Source organism: Trypanosoma theileri (genome assembly GCF_002087225.1).
Source record: "Trypanosoma theileri isolate Edinburgh chromosome Unknown TM35_Tth_5_V1, whole genome shotgun sequence".
NCBI classification, from domain to species: domain Eukaryota; phylum Euglenozoa; class Kinetoplastea; order Trypanosomatida; family Trypanosomatidae; genus Trypanosoma; species Trypanosoma theileri.
The window spans coordinates 534,675-552,371 of record NW_021639847.1 but is presented as its reverse complement, the minus strand read 5'-3'; the positions used below and the strand labels follow the sequence as shown (position 1 = coordinate 552,371).

General features: G+C 39.1%; 10 protein-coding genes across 10 annotated transcripts; all 10 read left to right on the top strand.

Moving 5' to 3' along the window:
* Positions 1 to 543: 543 nt before the first annotated feature.
* Positions 544 to 1,341, top strand: TM35_000052970 (uncharacterized protein; the record flags this gene model as incomplete). The annotated part of the gene is made up of 1 exon (XM_029022952.1): positions 544 to 1,341. The coding sequence occupies one exon, from the start codon at positions 544 to 546 to the stop codon at positions 1,339 to 1,341; it is 798 nt and encodes a 265-aa protein (XP_028885767.1).
* Positions 1,342 to 1,664: 323 nt separating this feature from the next.
* On the top strand, positions 1,665 to 2,312 carry TM35_000052960 (uncharacterized protein; the record flags this gene model as incomplete). The annotated part of the gene is made up of 1 exon (XM_029022951.1): positions 1,665 to 2,312. The coding sequence occupies one exon, from the start codon at positions 1,665 to 1,667 to the stop codon at positions 2,310 to 2,312; it is 648 nt and encodes a 215-aa protein (XP_028885766.1).
* A 586-nt stretch (positions 2,313 to 2,898) lies between these two features.
* TM35_000052950 (mitochondrial RNA-binding protein 1) lies at positions 2,899 to 3,564 on the top strand (the record flags this gene model as incomplete). The annotated part of the gene is made up of 1 exon (XM_029022950.1): positions 2,899 to 3,564. One exon carries the CDS (start codon positions 2,899 to 2,901, stop codon positions 3,562 to 3,564), a length of 666 nt encoding a protein of 221 aa, XP_028885765.1.
* A 903-nt stretch (positions 3,565 to 4,467) lies between these two features.
* On the top strand, positions 4,468 to 5,994 carry TM35_000052940 (uncharacterized protein; the record flags this gene model as incomplete). The annotated part of the gene is made up of 1 exon (XM_029022949.1): positions 4,468 to 5,994. One exon carries the CDS (start codon positions 4,468 to 4,470, stop codon positions 5,992 to 5,994), a length of 1,527 nt encoding a protein of 508 aa, XP_028885764.1.
* Positions 5,995 to 6,511: 517 nt separating this feature from the next.
* On the top strand, positions 6,512 to 7,042 carry TM35_000052930 (uncharacterized protein; the record flags this gene model as incomplete). The annotated part of the gene is made up of 1 exon (XM_029022948.1): positions 6,512 to 7,042. The coding sequence occupies one exon, from the start codon at positions 6,512 to 6,514 to the stop codon at positions 7,040 to 7,042; it is 531 nt and encodes a 176-aa protein (XP_028885763.1).
* Positions 7,043 to 7,529: 487 nt separating this feature from the next.
* On the top strand, positions 7,530 to 10,349 carry TM35_000052920 (vesicular-fusion ATPase-like protein; the record flags this gene model as incomplete). Its single annotated transcript, XM_029022947.1, has 1 exon — positions 7,530 to 10,349. One exon carries the CDS (start codon positions 7,530 to 7,532, stop codon positions 10,347 to 10,349), a length of 2,820 nt encoding a protein of 939 aa, XP_028885762.1.
* Positions 10,350 to 10,694: 345 nt separating this feature from the next.
* TM35_000052910 (cysteine desulfurase) lies at positions 10,695 to 12,023 on the top strand (the record flags this gene model as incomplete). Its single annotated transcript, XM_029022946.1, has 1 exon — positions 10,695 to 12,023. The coding sequence occupies one exon, from the start codon at positions 10,695 to 10,697 to the stop codon at positions 12,021 to 12,023; it is 1,329 nt and encodes a 442-aa protein (XP_028885761.1).
* A 678-nt stretch (positions 12,024 to 12,701) lies between these two features.
* Positions 12,702 to 14,690, top strand: TM35_000052900 (vesicular transport protein; the record flags this gene model as incomplete). The annotated part of the gene is made up of 1 exon (XM_029022945.1): positions 12,702 to 14,690. One exon carries the CDS (start codon positions 12,702 to 12,704, stop codon positions 14,688 to 14,690), a length of 1,989 nt encoding a protein of 662 aa, XP_028885760.1.
* Positions 14,691 to 15,180: 490 nt separating this feature from the next.
* TM35_000052890 (uncharacterized protein) lies at positions 15,181 to 15,585 on the top strand (the record flags this gene model as incomplete). Its single annotated transcript, XM_029022944.1, has 1 exon — positions 15,181 to 15,585. The coding sequence occupies one exon, from the start codon at positions 15,181 to 15,183 to the stop codon at positions 15,583 to 15,585; it is 405 nt and encodes a 134-aa protein (XP_028885759.1).
* A 509-nt stretch (positions 15,586 to 16,094) lies between these two features.
* TM35_000052880 (uncharacterized protein) lies at positions 16,095 to 17,534 on the top strand (the record flags this gene model as incomplete). The annotated part of the gene is made up of 1 exon (XM_029022943.1): positions 16,095 to 17,534. The coding sequence occupies one exon, from the start codon at positions 16,095 to 16,097 to the stop codon at positions 17,532 to 17,534; it is 1,440 nt and encodes a 479-aa protein (XP_028885758.1).
* Positions 17,535 to 17,697: the final 163 nt, after the last annotated feature.

Sequence of the window (17,697 nt, the reverse complement as noted above, 5' to 3'; positions counted from 1 at the left end):
AAAAAAAAAACACTGGGAAATTTTATTTCTTCTATTTCTCAAGCGGCGAGGTGCATAAAACACCCACTGTTGTTTTAGCAATCTCGATAGAACGCGAGTGTGCGGAGAGAAACTATCCACGCAATGAGTGGAGCTTGTGGTGTACATGCATATTCATTACCGCTTGTGTTTCTTTTTTTTTATTATTGCATATATGCTGTATTTCCCTCCCCATCACACAGCTTCTTTGTTATTTATTTTTTTTTCTTTTGTTCCTGTTTTTTTTTCTTTTTTGTAGAAAAAGAGAGAAGTATGTATTACCCCTCTATTTTTTTTTTTTTTACCCCTTTCAATTATGTTTTTCTTCTCTTGTTTTTGTATGTTTTTTTTTTCTTCTCCTTTCTATTCCTTTTTACCTTCATTTCTCTCTCTTTTTCCTTTTTTCTTTTTTTTTTCCCCATCTACCTTTACGCCCGCCATTGGGGGGATCATTTACTATTATTACTATTACTATTATTACTATTATTATTAGTATGAATGCAGAGGGAACCGCTGTGAAAAGACATGTCGGAATCCCCCTTTACGGACGCGGACGCGGAGGATCTTGTGGTCTTTGTTTCCTTCCAAACACTTCTCTCCACTGAGGCGGAATCGCCGGTGGAGAACACAAAGCGTTATGTGCCGGTTGAAGGACATTACGCCGTGGTGGCCTATCCGTGGTGTGGAGGAGAGAAATGTCAATTGCTGTACAATAAAGGGTTTGTGCATTCACCGAATACAAATCTTTTTCCCCAAACGGATAAATGCGATAGAGAGTGGATTCAGCGAGTGAAGGCACGACACGGTATTGCCCCTCAAAGATCATATGACTCTATTGTTCGAAAGGATGTCAAGGATCTTGTGCGTAGATCTCGACGATATCTAGTAAATGCTCAAAATACAGGGGATGCTTCATTGATGTTGGTGGAAAATGAAAAAGAACATTTGCAGTTTCAAATTGAGGATGTGCTGTCCGCAGTGGAAAATTTTTATCGTTTAACGGATTCTACACAGAGAGAAAGAACACTTATTTTTATTACGACTAATGATCGCCTTAAGATGGTACGTGCTGTATTTAAATGGTTTTCCGAGATTGGTACTCGATTTCCACCGTATGCAGTCGTTGCGATGGAGGAGTTTATACCCGCCACTGGGGAGTTGCTCTCAGAAACGGATAATGTACGCCATCTGGATCATAACCGGTGTGCAGTCCACCCTGCATCTTCTTTAAATTGTTTTTTACGTCCTTATGACTGTTGTCGCGCTGATGTTTCTACTCTTCTTCTAGTGAGACGGTATTTGGCCGAATATCTAGCGGAATAGATTGGAATGAAGGAGATGATTCTGTTGAATGTCATCTTTTTTTTTTTTTGATTGCTTTTGAAATATTGTGAGTTTTATAACCATTTTACGCATACATACGTAATGATTTTTGGAAAAAGATAGAGAAAAATGTTTACATTTCGTTTGCTATAAGTAAAGAAAAAGGAAGAATAATTGTATCTACTGAAGGAAATCATTTTTTTCTTCTTTTTTTTTTCTCTCTTTATTATAGGGTGTTCAAGTTCGTTCTCCTTTTCTTTTGTGTTTTCGTCTCGTTTAGTTTTCTTTTTATTATTGTTATTATTATTGTTTCCTTTGTTATAATGCAGCCACAACAACCACAACAACCACAACAGAATTTGGGATTTCAGTTCGTTCGAGAGCCTTATCGAGCAACGGAGGTGCAATTTCAACAGTTTGTGCGTGGAATGGAGGCGGTGTTAAATCAGTGGACGGCGTTACATCTCGTGAGTCAACACTGTGATGCCTTTGCGCTTCAGTCTATGTTCCAGGAACTCGTTTCCTGGTTCCAGACCGATGGTGAGGTATACTCGGATGATTTGGAGTTATTCTTTGAGAACTTCTTCGCAGAGGCTCGTTCTGTTATTATTGAGGACGACAGTATGAAAGAGGTTGGAGATGTGCTGCATGAGATGTACTGCCGTTGCTGTCAAAATGATTTTACACAAGTGGAACAGTTCGTGGCCAGTTTGGAGGTATACCGACGGGTAAATCCTGTTCGTCTCTCTGTGAATGGAGATACTGGAGAAGAGGGACAGGACGATGTGGAGATTAGCGGTGATATTGGAGGAATGGGGGCGGAGATGCAGCAGATGGACTGTAATGAAGAAGCAGAGGGAATGGGCGATGCGGAGACGGCACAGACACAGCAGAGATCACAGCCAAAGAAGAAAAACAAAAAGAATAATTATCAACGTGATAGTGATGGTTGGTGTATTGTGGGAAATTAGAGTGGGCGAAAGAAAACACACTAAGTATAATCGTTGTGTCATTTTTTCTTTGTTTGTTGGTATGATCTTGTTGTCATTGTTGTTGTGATTGTTGTTGTTTTTACTTGTTTTTACATTTCTTGTTTCGATTAAATCATTGTGTATAACATTGTTTTATATATATATGTTTTTCTTTTTGTTTACTGCTTATGTTCGCATTCTGACGTACCTGCAAGCCTGTAAAAAAATGGGGGAAAAAATGGATAATGAACTAACGACCTAACCACTTTTTTTTCTCGTTTTTTTTTTTTTCTTTTCTCTGCACCATATTATATTTGTAACTATATTCACATTCACAGGTGTAGGTATATACATTGTATTACTAAACATTTACACAAGGATATAGAGTCCTTCTCAGGGAAGCGTGAACAATAAGTGTTAGAAGAACAAGAAAAAAAAAAGAAGAAGTTAGGAAGTAAAAAAACAAAAAACAAAAATAAAGGTATACATTACAGAAATATACATATTACCGAAAGGCGTGGGATATTATCATCAAGAGAGAAGATTCAAACCATAAGAAGAAGAAGAAATAATAATAATTGATTCCATGTTACGTCTTGCATCCCGTACGGTAGCGCTTCCCCACTCCCTCTGGGCCCGCGGGGCCTCCACTTTAACAGGCGTCCAAACACTACCGAAGTTTGAAATCCACGACGTCCGCGACGACCCGGCGCTCGGCACAATGACGCGCGTCGCTGTCGACGGCAAATTGCTCCTCGTCTCGCAGTACCCGCAACTCGGCCCACGCAAAGTCGATCCAAACGACTTGAGTCCGCAGTTCGACGCCGACCGCCGCATCTCCGTGCGGATGCGCCACGTGGATCTCGCCTATTTGGTGAGTGTCTGCGAGAGCCGAATGGCAAAGCATCACATGGAGAATAAGGCGTACACACTCGACTTTGAAAAGTCTAACGATGGCTATCGTCTGCACGGTAAGGTGCATCGCGTGGCCTCACAGAAGATGGAGGACTGGTCTGTGAACTTTGACAAACACTTTGCGGTCATGCTGGAGCACTTCTTGCAGAGTGCACTCACGGAGAGTTTCGGTTTCCGCCAGCACTACGCAGCCCGCGCGGTGGAGGGTGACGCACAAGGCGCGAACGCCGCATTAGGCAACACCGGCAGCCCACGGCGTAGACAACAACAACAACAACAACAACAACAACAACAGCAGACACCACGACGACAACAACAACAACAGCAGCAGCAATGAGAGAAAAGAAAAGAGAGAGAGAGAGATTGAAGGAGATAGAGTGAGTGAAAGAGAGACTAAACAGTATGAAGGTGAAAAAGAGAGGAAATTAAAAGAATAAAAGGGTGATGATGAGAGAAGATAGAAAAAAAATGAAGGAAAGAAAGGAGGAGGGGGAAAAAAAGTGCACCAGATCTGAGCAGGTCGGACGAGATAACCCGAAACGGGAGTATTTGAGTGTTTGACATATATATATATATATATATATATATATGAATCGTACACTCTAGTAGATACCTTTTTTTTCTCTTTTTTTTTATTTTATTTTTTTCTTTTCGCTATTCTTTCTCATATTTTGCACACGTGGAGACGTGTTTTTTGCTTCACACGAAGGGGGCAAGATCGGAGAATTATTTTTCTGTACTGCACATTCTGGTGTGAGATCAAACCGGCTGTTACTGTTTCTCTTTCTGTTGTTGCTTACAATCTGTTCGTTTATCTCTCCTTTTTTTTGTTCTGTGTTGGCTGAGGTGAAAATCATTTTTATTTTTTGTTCATTTCTTTCTTTGTTCTTCTTTTCTTCTTCTGGTTTGACTAATTTCTCATGTATTTTTCTTCTTTCTTGTCTTTCTTCTCTTTCTTTTATGTGATGGTGAATGTGGCTTTTTCGCTACTCCGCTGCTATCATGGATAGATAACAAGGCAAGGCCATACTATCGATTCTTTTTATTATTGTGTGCCTCTGCATTATTTTTATTTCCAGCCGAATTAAAGAAAAAAAAAAAAAACATAAAATAATAAACATAAAAATAACGAAATAAAGGAAAAAAAGAAAACATCCATAAAAAAAGAAAAAAAAAAGAAAAACAGGAATAAAAACAACAAAAAAAGAAAAAGAAAGGGTTCGGTGTTAAATTTATCAATATGTGGCGCAGACGTATTTTCTCTTCCGCTGACCTTCTCCGTGCGGCGGTGAGCACGCGGTCTCTTTTTGTACGGGACCTCCGCACACGTGTGGAGATCACTAATGGGAAGAAGACATACCCGGCGGTCCTCCTCTGGCGCTGGAAGAGTGACCGCCAGCGGCATCTCGTGCTTAGCGTTCACCGCCCCGATGAAATTACTGCGGAGGATGAGTCATTATCCCTGTTAACATCAGCAACAGCAGCATCTGGGCAGCGTAAATCGGAGTCTTCCTCATCAGAAACTCCCACAGAGGCGGATTATTTCTTTGGACGTGTCTTTCTCAGACCATACAATGTGGCACAGTTTCTTACCGTATTGGAGGGTACTACCCCACATCTTGAGTTAGTGAAAGAACATTCTACACTTCATCTAGAACCTCTGTCGACTAATGCTTTAAAACAAAAAGGTATTCGTGGTAAAAATCTTCAGAAGAGTAATGATGCAAGACCTGCATTCCCTTTGGCTTTTTCACTTGTGGGAGAATTAACACTTAAAGTAGCACCTTCTCAAGCTAAACTTAATACAGAAGAAAATGATGAAGAGGTTGGAAATAAAGACCTTTATGCTGATGGAGACGAGAAGGAAGATACCATTTCAGGTGCAACCTATAATCTAAACGATCGCCGTACTTTTCGTGCAACTGTAGAAGGGGCGGACCTTATCCTCATTATGAAACATCTTAACGCTGTCTTGAGTGATATGTTTGGTATTGAACACCAATATCACTCTCGGGTGGTCCATGATGTTCTTCGTAAGCACAGTAGAGGTAATAATTATTCATTAACGCAGCATTCTGGAAAAACTATTTTAACCCTTCCCCGTTACAGAAGTGAAGTTGAGGAGAATAAAATGGAAGAAACTCCTGTAACACAAAAACCAACAGAGATGACAAACAGTAATACTCTTAGTGGAACAGGTGTTGCGGCAGCGGCAGCAATGGCTGGACTCGCTGTTGGAGCCGCAGCCGCAACAGCACTCTCTGCAGACAAAAAGAATCTATCAATGCTTGAAGACGGTAATGACGATGTGGACGCAGAAGAAAATGTGGTGGATCTATTTGAGGATGATGTTGAAGAAGAGAATGGGGCGAAATCCAAATCATTAGGGGTTTCTTCCCGTCGTTTTGCCAGTGACATTGACAATGATAAGGAAAATGAAAGGGAAGAGGGAGTACAGGGAAAGATTGATGAAGAAGAGGATGATGATGATGAAGAAGAGGAGGAAGAAGAAGAAGAAGAGGGTGAGCCTGGTGAAGATGAAGATGAAGAGGATGTTGAAGAAGAGGAAGAAGATGATGATGTGGAAGAGGAAGAAGAGGAAGAGGACGAAGAAGTGGAAGAAGATGAAGAAGAAGATGGGGATGATAATGAAGAAGAAGATGAGGAGGATGTTGAAGAAGAAGAAGAAGAGGAGGAGGAAGAGGAAGAAGAGGAAGAGGAGGAAAAAAAGAAAACTCCTCCACCAACACCACCACGTCGTCGTTAGGTACTTATTTGTATAAGTATAGAGACTGTGGAAAAGTGACAAATAGATTATTTTGATAGAAGCAGTCATTTGACTGTATTTATTTTTATTGTTTCCTCTGTGTTTGTGTCTCTCTCTATATATATATGTGTGTATGTATGTGGGCATACATATTTTATTCTAACTCACTGTTGTCACACATCACTCTACGTGTGTAGAGTCATACTGGTAGAGTTTCTACATTTTGCAGAATTAGCACTTCTGCTGCTGCTGCTGCTGCTGCTATTTACAACTTTGTTTTCTTCTGCATAGTGTTACAACTATATATGTATATATATTATATTTATGTATCTAATGTGGAAGTATATCTGAAAAATTTATTATTTTTTCCTTTTCTATTTTTTAATCCCTCTCTCTTTAATGAATATTTCTATTGTAATGTATTTATATATTTATTGAAGAAGAACAAACAAAGCACAATAATATTAAAGAAAAACAAAACCCAAACAAAACCAAAAAAAAGAAATCAAAACAAATCATGCCACGACTTCCATTACTTGCACAGTTTTGGTTCCTCGTGTCAGCTCCTGTTGTAATCATTGATGCCATTTTTGTTTGCATGCGCTCTAAACTGGGAGATACTCCACATCCCCTTGCAGATACACCACCGTTCAATTATTGGATGATATACGCTACATATGATCAACGATATGCGCCTAACGATGACGCATTTGTGGTGGTTCAAAGTTGGCTTAATTTATTAGAGGTATTTCTTGGATTATTGGCGGTATTACTCTCTTGGAGAGGAAACCCAAGCTGTAGTATAAAGTTAGCTCTCATTGTAAGTGTAATGACATTGTATAAAACTATTATGTATTTGTTAATGGATGTTGTTGAGGGTGGAAAGTATACACACCACAATGAACCCATGGACACTCTAAAGATGGTAGTGCTGCCCAGTTTGGTGTGGGTTGTGATGCCGGCAGTGGTGATCATGCAATGTGTGCGACGTCTCTCTTTTGCGGCCAACAGTAACGCAGCGGCAACACGAAAACAGAAAAAAGGATAAAAAAAAAAAAACCCAGAATAGAAGAAAAAAAAAGAAAAAAAAAAGAAAGAGAGACTCATGTTAGAAATAAACCAAAAAAAAGAAAGAAGGGAAGAAAAAAAGAAGGTTAGGTATTATCTTCGAGGTGAATAGTATTTTTCTTCGACATTTGATGTAAAAACAAGTGAGTGACGAGTTTAAATTTGATCTGGGAATAGAGAGGGGGTGGTGTAAAGAGTCGCAAAAGCAAAAGAAAGGGTTCACTGAAAAGGAAAAAAAAAAAACAAAAGAAAAAAAAAAAAAACAATTTTTTTGTACATTGTTTCTTGTCTATGACTTGAGAAATGTGAGAGAATTAACCTAATACTTTACTATTGTATGGCCTTCTTTTTCCTTTTCTCTTTTATTTATTTATTTATTTATTTATTTTTATTTCCTTACTTTTGATTTGAAGTAATTCTCTCAGTCGATAATAAGGGGAGGAAGTGAGATCCTTCTACTCACCTATATGTTGTACCGATTTGCTCATCAACGGACTGCATGCCGATCATGCGTCCGTACTTTTCTCGTGATGTTTTTATTTCTACTCCACTTAACTGGAGGCACTGCGGAAGAAGAAATAGAAACAATTTATTTACAGGAGGGACAGGAACAGAATAGCGGCACTGATGAGTCCTCATCCACAAGAGGTGTAGAGTTGCTTGCAATTAGTGGCTGTAAACGACCTTCACGGCCTGGGCGGAGTAGAGAAACATATCATTGCTTCGCTGGTCGTAAGAATAAAGGACCTGTGCAACTCTTTATTCGTGGACGGGGATTTCCAATAGATACTCCACTGCGTATTCGATTACAAGAACACACACCACTTCCACTTCGTGAGGATGAGAAAAGTAATGCCGATCTTATTACAATGGAATGCCTTGATGTGAAAGCATCGGAGGTGTTTCCTCATCAAATTCTTTCCTGTATACTTCCTCACCCATCAGTGAGTCTACGAGGAAAATCACAGTGGTTAAAACGACTTTCACATAATATAGTATGGATGGATCTTGAATTGATTGTAGATACAAGTATTTCAGATTCTGAGGTTAATGACACTTCAATAACCATAGGTATTCTTCATCATTCTGTTCAGTTGGATCTTACACTTAGATCAGGAAACTCCATAGATGGTAATTTGAATAATGAGAATATTCTTGCTAATGAGGATAAAGAAATGTCTGATGATGATCCACTAGAACTTTTTTTACAGAAAAGTCATCGTAAATCTTCTAATGGAGAAGAATGGCTCTCACTTGGTATAGGTGGATTAAAAAATCAATTAGAATTACTATACCGTCGTGTTTTTCTTAGCCGTATTTCTTCTCTTCAAGATGTTGTTGGTTCTGTTCAGTTACCACATGTGCGAGGAGTTATGTTGCATGGTCCACCTGGAAATGGAAAAACTTTAATTGCTCGAGCAATCGCAAAGTTACTTGGTAAGAATACAAAGGTAACAATTGTAAATGCTGCTGATATTCTCTCAAAGTATGTTGGAGATTCGGAAAAGAATTTGCGTGATCTCATCCTTGGAGACGATGATGATGATGAAGATGATGATGGTAGTAATGATTATAATGATGGTGGTTATAGTTATGGTGATGATAATGATAATGGTGTTAACGATGACAATGTGAATGAAAACAGGGATGACTTCAATACTGAAGTTCAAGAAGATAACGATATAGGAAATGAGAAAAAGGAAGGACGATTACATACCATTATTATTGATGAAATTGAATCTCTTTTTAGACGGCGAGGTGAATCAGGTGATGGAAGTTCGGCGAAAGCTGTATATGATGGTTTAACCAATCAACTTCTTACACTTATGGATGGTGTTGATAGGGTACCTAATATACTTATTGTTGGTTTAACCAATCAACTTCACAGCATTGATCGTGCTCTCCTTAGACCTGGAAGGTTTGAAGTAGTTATTGAAATTCCTCTTCCTGATCTTGAGGGTCGTACAGAAATGCTTTTTATCCACACACAAAAGTTACGAGAGGAGCAACACCTTGCACCGGATGTAAATTTAGATAACTTAGCAGCACGTACAGGAGGTTTTTCTGGTGCTGATATTGCTGGAACAGTTCGAGCCGCTGTCAGTTATGCTTTAATGAGATACCGTGATATGATGGAAGATGATACTTCTGTAGGAAATAATAATCTAGGTAAGGAAGGTGATTTGCGTACTGAAACTTCTCCAAAACAATTTCAAGTTACGAGTGATGATTTTAATCTCGCCATACGGGATATGTTGGATTCCATGCAACAAATTTTATTAGGAAAACAATATAATGGTGCAGATAAGGATGATTCCACTACACCACTTATTGACTTTGATGGATCTATTACTCAAGGCATAAATACTACACGTCGTGTATTGCAGAGTATTCAACGTAGTCAAGCAGAACATGCGGCCGTAGTGATTGTTTACGGACCTTCTGGAACTGGAAAAACTTTTCTTTCACAACAATTAGTGAAACTTTTGCCCTTTGATATTGTTAAGTTTATAGTGAGTGGTAAACTTTACGGAAGTATGAGAGGAGATAATATTATAGATGAGGTTATCATTGGCCTTCGTGAAGCCGTTAACTCTAAAGGAAATTATAGTCTTGTCATTGAAAATGTGGAACGAATCCTTAATGAGGGTGGATCAACAACATGGGATGTTTTAAAAACAACTATTCGAGATTTTAAAGAATCTGCTTATACCCCTTCTTTACTTTATGAAGGAGAAACAAAGAAACTTCATGGGAAACGACTTTTGATTGTAACAACATCAGAGAAAGAGACTTTGCATAGTTTAATGCACTCTATCGAATATGATGTGCAATTAACACTTCACTTTATTCAACGAAAAGATCTTCTGGAATTATTACAAAATTATGGTATTCTCCCTTTAAATGCAGAGATGGCAAATGAAGTGGTTAATTCTTATCCACCAATGCTGAGCTATCGTCAATTTCTACGTATAACGGATCTTGCCTTGTGGAGGGCACATGACGCCGAAGTAAAGGTAAAAACAGCTCTTGATGCTAGTGATCATCATCATCATCATCATCAGACTACTTCTGTGTACTCCTCTTTAAATGCTTTCTTTCATAAAGGTGGGAAATTGCAAAAAGGAGCAAGTAAAAATGCTGTACCCTCTCTCGATACCAAGGAACGTCAAAAGCAATTTAGTATGGCGGTTCGAGATGTCGTGACATTGATGGGCTTGTCAGACGTCTTTGATGATCTTCCAACAGAGAATGATGTTGTTGAAGGTGATGAGGTTTATTGGTAGTCTTTTACGACATACTTAGAAGGATTTAAACACAAAACAAAACAACAACAAAAAAAAAGTCTTATCTACCTTAACTATAATTGTTGTACTGGTTGGTTTATCTCGTCTCCAATCCGTTGTTTTTTATTTTATTTTTCTTTAACGTATGGAGTCTTCCATCCTGTGTATGTATGGATTTGTTTGTTTTCTTTCTATATGCATATTCTATGGTTCTTTTGTTTCGCTGTGTGTTTCCTCTCATATTTATTTTATTTTCCTTTTCCCCCTCGATTCGATTATGATGATGATTATATTATTGTAGTATAGGGTATAACCTTTTAAGAGGGATTTATTTCATAGTAAAGTATGTTTCGAGGGTCTCGGATCTTTCTTTGCACAATTAACGTCGCCTCTGGCGTAACGGGTGCTGCTGCTGCTACTACTACAACTACCACTTCTGGTAATGCCGGTACTTCTTCGCATAATAAAATTGCACGACCATTGTATTTGGATGTTCAGGCAACGTGTCCATTGGATCCACGTGTGCTTGATAAGATGATGCCTTACTTGACAGAGTGTTATGGGAATCCCCATAGCCGAACTCATAGTTATGGTTGGAAAGCAGAAGATGCGGTGGAGAAGGCTCGTGCACAGGTAGCAGATCTTATTGGAGCTAGTCCAAAAGCTGTATTCTTTACTAGTGGTGCAACAGAGTCTAATAATATTGCCATTAAGGGAGTGGCTAACTATAATAAAGGAAAAAAGAATCATATTGTAACACTTCAGACAGAGCATAAATGTGTTCTTGATTCTTGTCGTTATTTGGAGATGGATGGATTTGAAGTGACATACTTACCTGTTGAAAAGAATGGTCTTGTTAATCTTCAAACTCTAGAGGAAGCAATTCGACCAACTACTGCCCTTGTTTCTTGTATGTATGTGCATAATGAGATTGGTGTTATTCAACCTATAAGTGAAATTGGTAAGATATGCCGAAAAAAGAAGGTTTTCTTCCATACAGATGCTGCCCAAGCGTTAGGTAAAGTACCTATTGATGTGGAGCGTGATAACATTGATCTTATGTCACTTTCATCACATAAAATATATGGACCTAAAGGATGTGGTGCTCTTTTCTTAAGACGTCGTCCACGTGTACGTGTGCGTTCGCCTATCAGTGGTGGTGGTCAAGAACGTGGTGTACGAAGTGGGACGATCGCAACAGCGCAAGTAGTTGGCATGGGTGCCGCCTGTGAAATAGCAAAGGCGGAAATGGAGCGTGATAGAACCCGAATTAAGGCACTTTCTAAACGGTTACTAGAGGGTTTGCAGAGTCGTTTACCACACATAACTGTTAATGGAGACTTGCATCAACGTTATCCTGGTAATCTCAACATTAGCTTTGCCTGTGTGGAGGGCGAAAGTCTTTTGATGGGTATGAAAAATGTGGCTGTCTCAAGCGGAAGTGCCTGTACAAGTGCTTCACTGGAACCCAGTTATGTTCTCCGTGCACTTGGCATTGATGCTGAAAATGCGCATACTTCAATTCGATTTGGTATTGGACGTTTTACCACAGAACGAGAAATTGATTTCACCATTGAGGAGTGTGTTCGTAATGTTGAGCGGCTGCGGGAGATGTCGCCTCTGTGGGACCTGCTGCAAGAGGGAAAAGGATTGTCGGATGTACAGTGGCGGTAATGTGTGTGGGTATCTAAAGTACAGATAGATTGCTCTTGTATAGGTGTTTATATGAGCGATGAAGAGAATGGTGGGACGAAATGAGAACGGAAATATGAGGGTTGTTGATACGAGGAAAAGGAAAGAAGTAAAATGAAAAAAAAAAAAGGATGTGTAGCTGAAGAGAGGTGGGGAGTTGGGGGAAAAAGTGCAAATGACGAAGTTGAAAAAGAAAATAAAAAAAAGAAAGAGGAACATCATCTTTCTGGTTTTATTTTTCTTATGTCCTTGCAGTCGTGGTTTTTTTTTTTTTTTTTTTTTTGTTTTTTTTTCCATTTCCTGTGGGGTTCCTTTCTTTTCTCTACGACAGGATTTAAGGATTACATTGCGTAGCGCATTTTTTGTTATTTTTCTTTTATAACGTTCTACAGGATATTTCCTAAAAGAAAAGCATATATATATCTATGCAGTCGTAGAAGAAAAGTAATCTTTTTTCAGGTATATATATATATATACGATATATTTCGCAAAGTAGTTATTCGACATTGAAAGCATTCGGTGAAGTTAGACCAATAACAACAACAAAAAAAAAAAAAAAGGCGAGAAACGAAGGTCTAATTGTTTTTTTTTTTTGTCTCTTCTTCTTCTCTGTTTCTTTCTCTGCTTAATTCTTATCCGAAGGTGTATAAGAAAGGCCCCATGTCCAGTCAGATGCGACGTCTGATGAGAAAGCGTGCCTCTGAGTATAATTCTGGTAATCATCAACGGCAGCCGCCGTATAATCGCAGAGATGGAGATGATGAATACTCCAATACACGGAGAGGCCGACGGAATAATGGGGATGGGGATAACAACACAACACAAACAAACAGACGACCACGTAAAGAAGGAGAATCAGAAACAAGTGGAGCTAAAGAAAATGAAGAGATTGAACGTCTTGGAATTATTCCAAAGGTTACACTTGATGATATGGGTGGACTTGCAAAGGAAATTCCAATTATAAAAGAATTAATAGAACTTCCTATTCGTTCTCCTCATTTGTTTAGTCGTCTTGGTGCGGATCCTCCGTGTGGTGTTTTGTTGCATGGTCCACCTGGTTGTGGGAAAACGAAATTGGTACATGCCATAGCTGGATCATTGCAAGTTCCATTATTCTTTGTTGCAGCACCGGAGATTGTTTCTGGTATCAGTGGTGACAGTGAGGCAAAACTACGAAATCTTTTCATGGATGCTATTAGTGCGGCACCAAGTATTGTGTTTATTGATGAAATTGATACAATTGCCGGTCGTCGTGATCAAACACAACGTGGAATGGAAAGTCGCATAGTAGGACAATTATTAACATGTATGGATCAAGTGGCACAGGCATGGCGACAGGAAAATAAAGTGGTTTGTGTAATGGGAGCTACAAATCGTCCAGAGGCATTAGATACTGCCCTAAGACGTGCTGGTCGTTTTGATCGTGAGATTTCTCTTGGTATTCCTACACTGGATGAACGACAAAGTATTTTAAAAATTATTTGTCAGAAGTTAAATGTTGCCGACGATGTGGATTTTTTTGAACTTGCAAATATGACACCTGGATACGTTGGGGCAGATCTTCACCTTCTTGTTAAGGAGGCTTGTATTTTGGCTATTCGTCGAAAACACAATGAATTGGAGGCAATAGGTGAATTGGATAACCCAAATGCAGAAGCTCTCACTTCTTTTGATGTCACATTTAATGAAATGAAAGAAGCAACAAAACGGGTACAACCAAGTGCAATGCGTGAAGGTTTTACTACTATTCCAAATGTTACTTGGGATGATGTTGGAGCTCTTGAGGATGTACGTGAGGAATTACTTACTTGCATATTACAACCTATTCGTGCACCTAAACTACACAAACGATTTGGATTAGATCATCCAGTTGGTGTTTTATTATATGGACCTCCAGGATGTGGTAAGACTCTTGTGGCAAAGGCTATAGCAAATCAATCAGGTGCAAATTTTATTTCCATTAAAGGACCTGAATTGCTAAATAAGTTTGTTGGTGAAAGTGAACGAAGTGTACGTATGGTGTTTGCTCGAGGTCGTGCAAGTGCACCTTGTGTTCTTTTCTTTGATGAATTAGATGCCCTGGCACCTCGTCGTGGTTCAGATCGTGCAAATCCCAGCAGTGAACGTGTGGTAAATCAGCTCCTTACGGAGATGGACGGTGTAGAAGGTCGAGCGAACGTTTATGTGATTGGTGCTACTAACCGACCTGATATGATTGATCCCGCCATGTTGCGACCTGGGCGTCTTGATAAATTACTTTACGTGCCTCTTCCCTCTCCACAACAACGGGCATCTATTTTGTGCACACACGCCCGTCATTACCCTGTGGACACATCAGTGGATTTAAACATTATTGCCGGTGATAAACGTTTACAGGGATTTAGCGGTGCTGATTTGGCAGCACTCATGCGAGAGGCATCTCTGCACGCACTGAAGAAAGTATACCGATCTTCTAGCAGCGAAGTATTGGAGCAGTTGGAGCGAGATATGAGTGGAGAGGTGGCGGCGAATGCAGATTTACCATCTGTGTGCATTGAAGACTTTGAGGCCAGTTTGGCAAAGGTAAAGCCATCTGTTTCTGAAGAGGATAGGACAGGCTATGAGTCTTTACATCGCCAAATCACACAGTCAGCTCAGAGTACAGGGTAAAGACTGAATAATTAAAGTTGTCTTTGCTCTCTTTATTATTATCTCGTTTCTACGTCCATTTGTAATTGTATAAATGGTACTCGTGTAATAGCTTATTATTAAATGAAATGAGGGCTAAGAAAGAAAGAAAGAAAGAAAGAAAAAAAAAAGAAAGGGGGATTGTAATTACCCTGTAGTGTTGCAGCCCTTTTTTTTTAAAAAAAAAAAATGAGGAACTGGTTTGCTGCATGTTATCATTTTCTTTTGTCGTCAATAAAATTCCTATTTGAGTGAACTTTATTTCCCCACATCTCTTTTTTTCTTTTCTACTTTTTTTTCTCGGATTAGGAATAGAAGGAATTCTTGGCCCCTTCCTCCTTCTTTTCCATCACCTTGTACACTTTTTTTTTGGTTTTGTTCTGTTAATACATTAAAACAGAACACTAACACCAACAAGAAAGAAAGAAAAAAAACTAGGAGGAGGAAATAAAATTAAACATATATTAATTAAATGTTTTTCCGCTCACCACTTCTGTTAGCGCTGCCAAAGGTAGAAAGACGTAAGCGTAAGGGGCAACCAACGCGGCCGGGATTGCCAGATCTACCAAAGAGTGCTGGTGGTTACGTATTCCGGGAACTGCGACCATATCTTCCTATTGCGTGGCAGTATGGTTGGCGATGGAAATTGCTGCAGAGTATATGGTTAGGCGCGGGTCTCTCACTTGCTGGATCTTTAATGTACGTTATGTACTTTAGAGACTCTGAAGAAGATATCGCCCGCAAGGCGGCATGCTACACATATGTGCGCAATGAAAAGGGGGAGGTGGTAGATATTGGGTATAAACCGTTGATTGATGCCACTCGTCGTGCCCAGCGACGAGCTCAGCGTTTGTTGGATGAAGAGGAAGATGAGTGAGTGAGAGAGAGGGAGAGAGAGAGAGTTATATATATATTGTTAATTTCTGTTTGATGAAACAGTTATTTGGTGATCTGATTATTGTTTGTTTTCCTTTATTCTCCTCTGACGGCATATGAAAGGCATGCCGAGTGTTTTTAATTTTTTCTTTTCTTTTTTTTTTCGTTATGTGTTTGTATTACAATCTCTACTTAATAATAAGAATTATTATTATTATTGTTACCAATTTTTATTTTTATTTTATTTTCTCTTATTTTTATTCTGAGGTGATTAGAGGTAGTCCTTGGGTTTTTACTCTGCACAGTTTCTCCTTTTTAACCCCACAGTGAACAAGAGAGAGAAAGAAAGTGTGTGTGTTTGTCTGTGGAGCAAGCATAAAGACTTATTGCCATTCAGTTTTTTTTTTCCAATAACAGGTGAAGTAAGAACGGAAAAAAAGAAAAAATTATACTAAAGAATCAGTAGACAACAGTCAAAAAAAAAAAAAAAAGAAGGCTAACTCAGTAGTGATGTCCCAGCAACGTGAAGATGTTGTGTTAGAGATAGCGACGATGCTTCTCACGGAACAACACAGTCAAATTCTCCAGCGATATCACAATCATGTCCTCTTTTTACAGGATGCCTTCTTTAGTGCTGAACAGCAAAAACAAGAATCATTTGACTTGGCATGTACATTTCTACTTTTGCCTGTTGCGACCCCAAGTTCTCTCACTTCGGCCCAAATTGAAGAATTTGAACAACGATGGCAGTGTCTTGTACGTATGTTTGAAACAACATGTCAAGATGAAATTAAATTGTTTCGATCTGATGGGGATGCACTAAAGCAGCAGATGAATCAAATCATTGCAGTATCCGGTGAAAAATGGAAAAAAGCAGAAAGACGCCGTCAGGATGATTTTATGGAAATGTCTATTGCATGCCAGAAGGAAGTTGCTGCAATTACAGCAGAACTACAATCAGGGGTATTACGTTATTTTCAGGATTCTCGAATGAGTACCGTATTGGAAGAAGCATTGCGTGCAAAAGTAGATGAGATGCGAGAGTTGAATAGTCAATTGGAGGAGTTAACAGAATTACGCCTAAAAGACTTCACTGAACACCAAAAAACTTTACAGGAGGAAAGAGAAAAGTATCGACAACGATTTATCTCAGTACAACAAGAGACTTCTAAGACGGTTGAGGAACTCACAATAGAGATTGAAGAACGACAAAAACAATATATGCGAGAGGTACGGGAAATGCAACGTCAACATACATCACGTCTAGAAGTGTTAGAAAAACAACTTGAGGATGAACGAGAAGAACGTGAAGCCGAGCGCAAACATCACACAGAGGAAATGGATCGTTATCGATCCACCGTAAAAAAATTAGAAGAGGAAAGGACACAGTTAACACAAGGAACAGTAGAACTTCAAACACAGATAGATGAATGGCGTCGCCGATACTCTGAACGGGATTCACAAGCAAAGATGGAGTTAATTGAATATCAAACACTTGCAGAGGCATTACGAGTAGAAGAAGCGCAAGAGTTTCGTAAACAATTAGTTGGAGCGGTTCGCCGCGGTGTAACCTCATCTGTTGCGGCACTTGCATCTATCGCAACTTCTCCTCCAGCAACCACAACAGCAATGAGCGGCCATAGTAACAACTCCATATCGCCTATGGTTTATAAGAATGACAATCATGTCTCTCCTTCACCTAAAGGGGATCGATCGTTTCTGTGGAAATCAACGGCTAATGGTGTTCAGTCCCGTAATGAAAATACAACTGGGGATTTTTTTTCTGTTCCCTACAAGGATGAAAGTCGTCCCACACCGTTTACATCCAATGTAAGAGAAAATCCATCTTCAAATCCTCTTGTTAATTTACCAGTTCATACCCCAACGGCAAGTTATGTCAAACTCATGAACTTATCTGAGCAGTTAAAAAGGCATATTGAGCTTCAGTAAAAAAAAAAAAAAAAGTAAAATGTGGAGCTTTAGGAGTTATAAAATGGACGATCTTAGCGATACGGTAGTGCTGGTGAGCCATACTGGCTTATTATTTATTTTTAAGTTTATCGACTTCTTCTATTTTTTTTTTTTTATTTCTATTTATTTACCCATATTACTG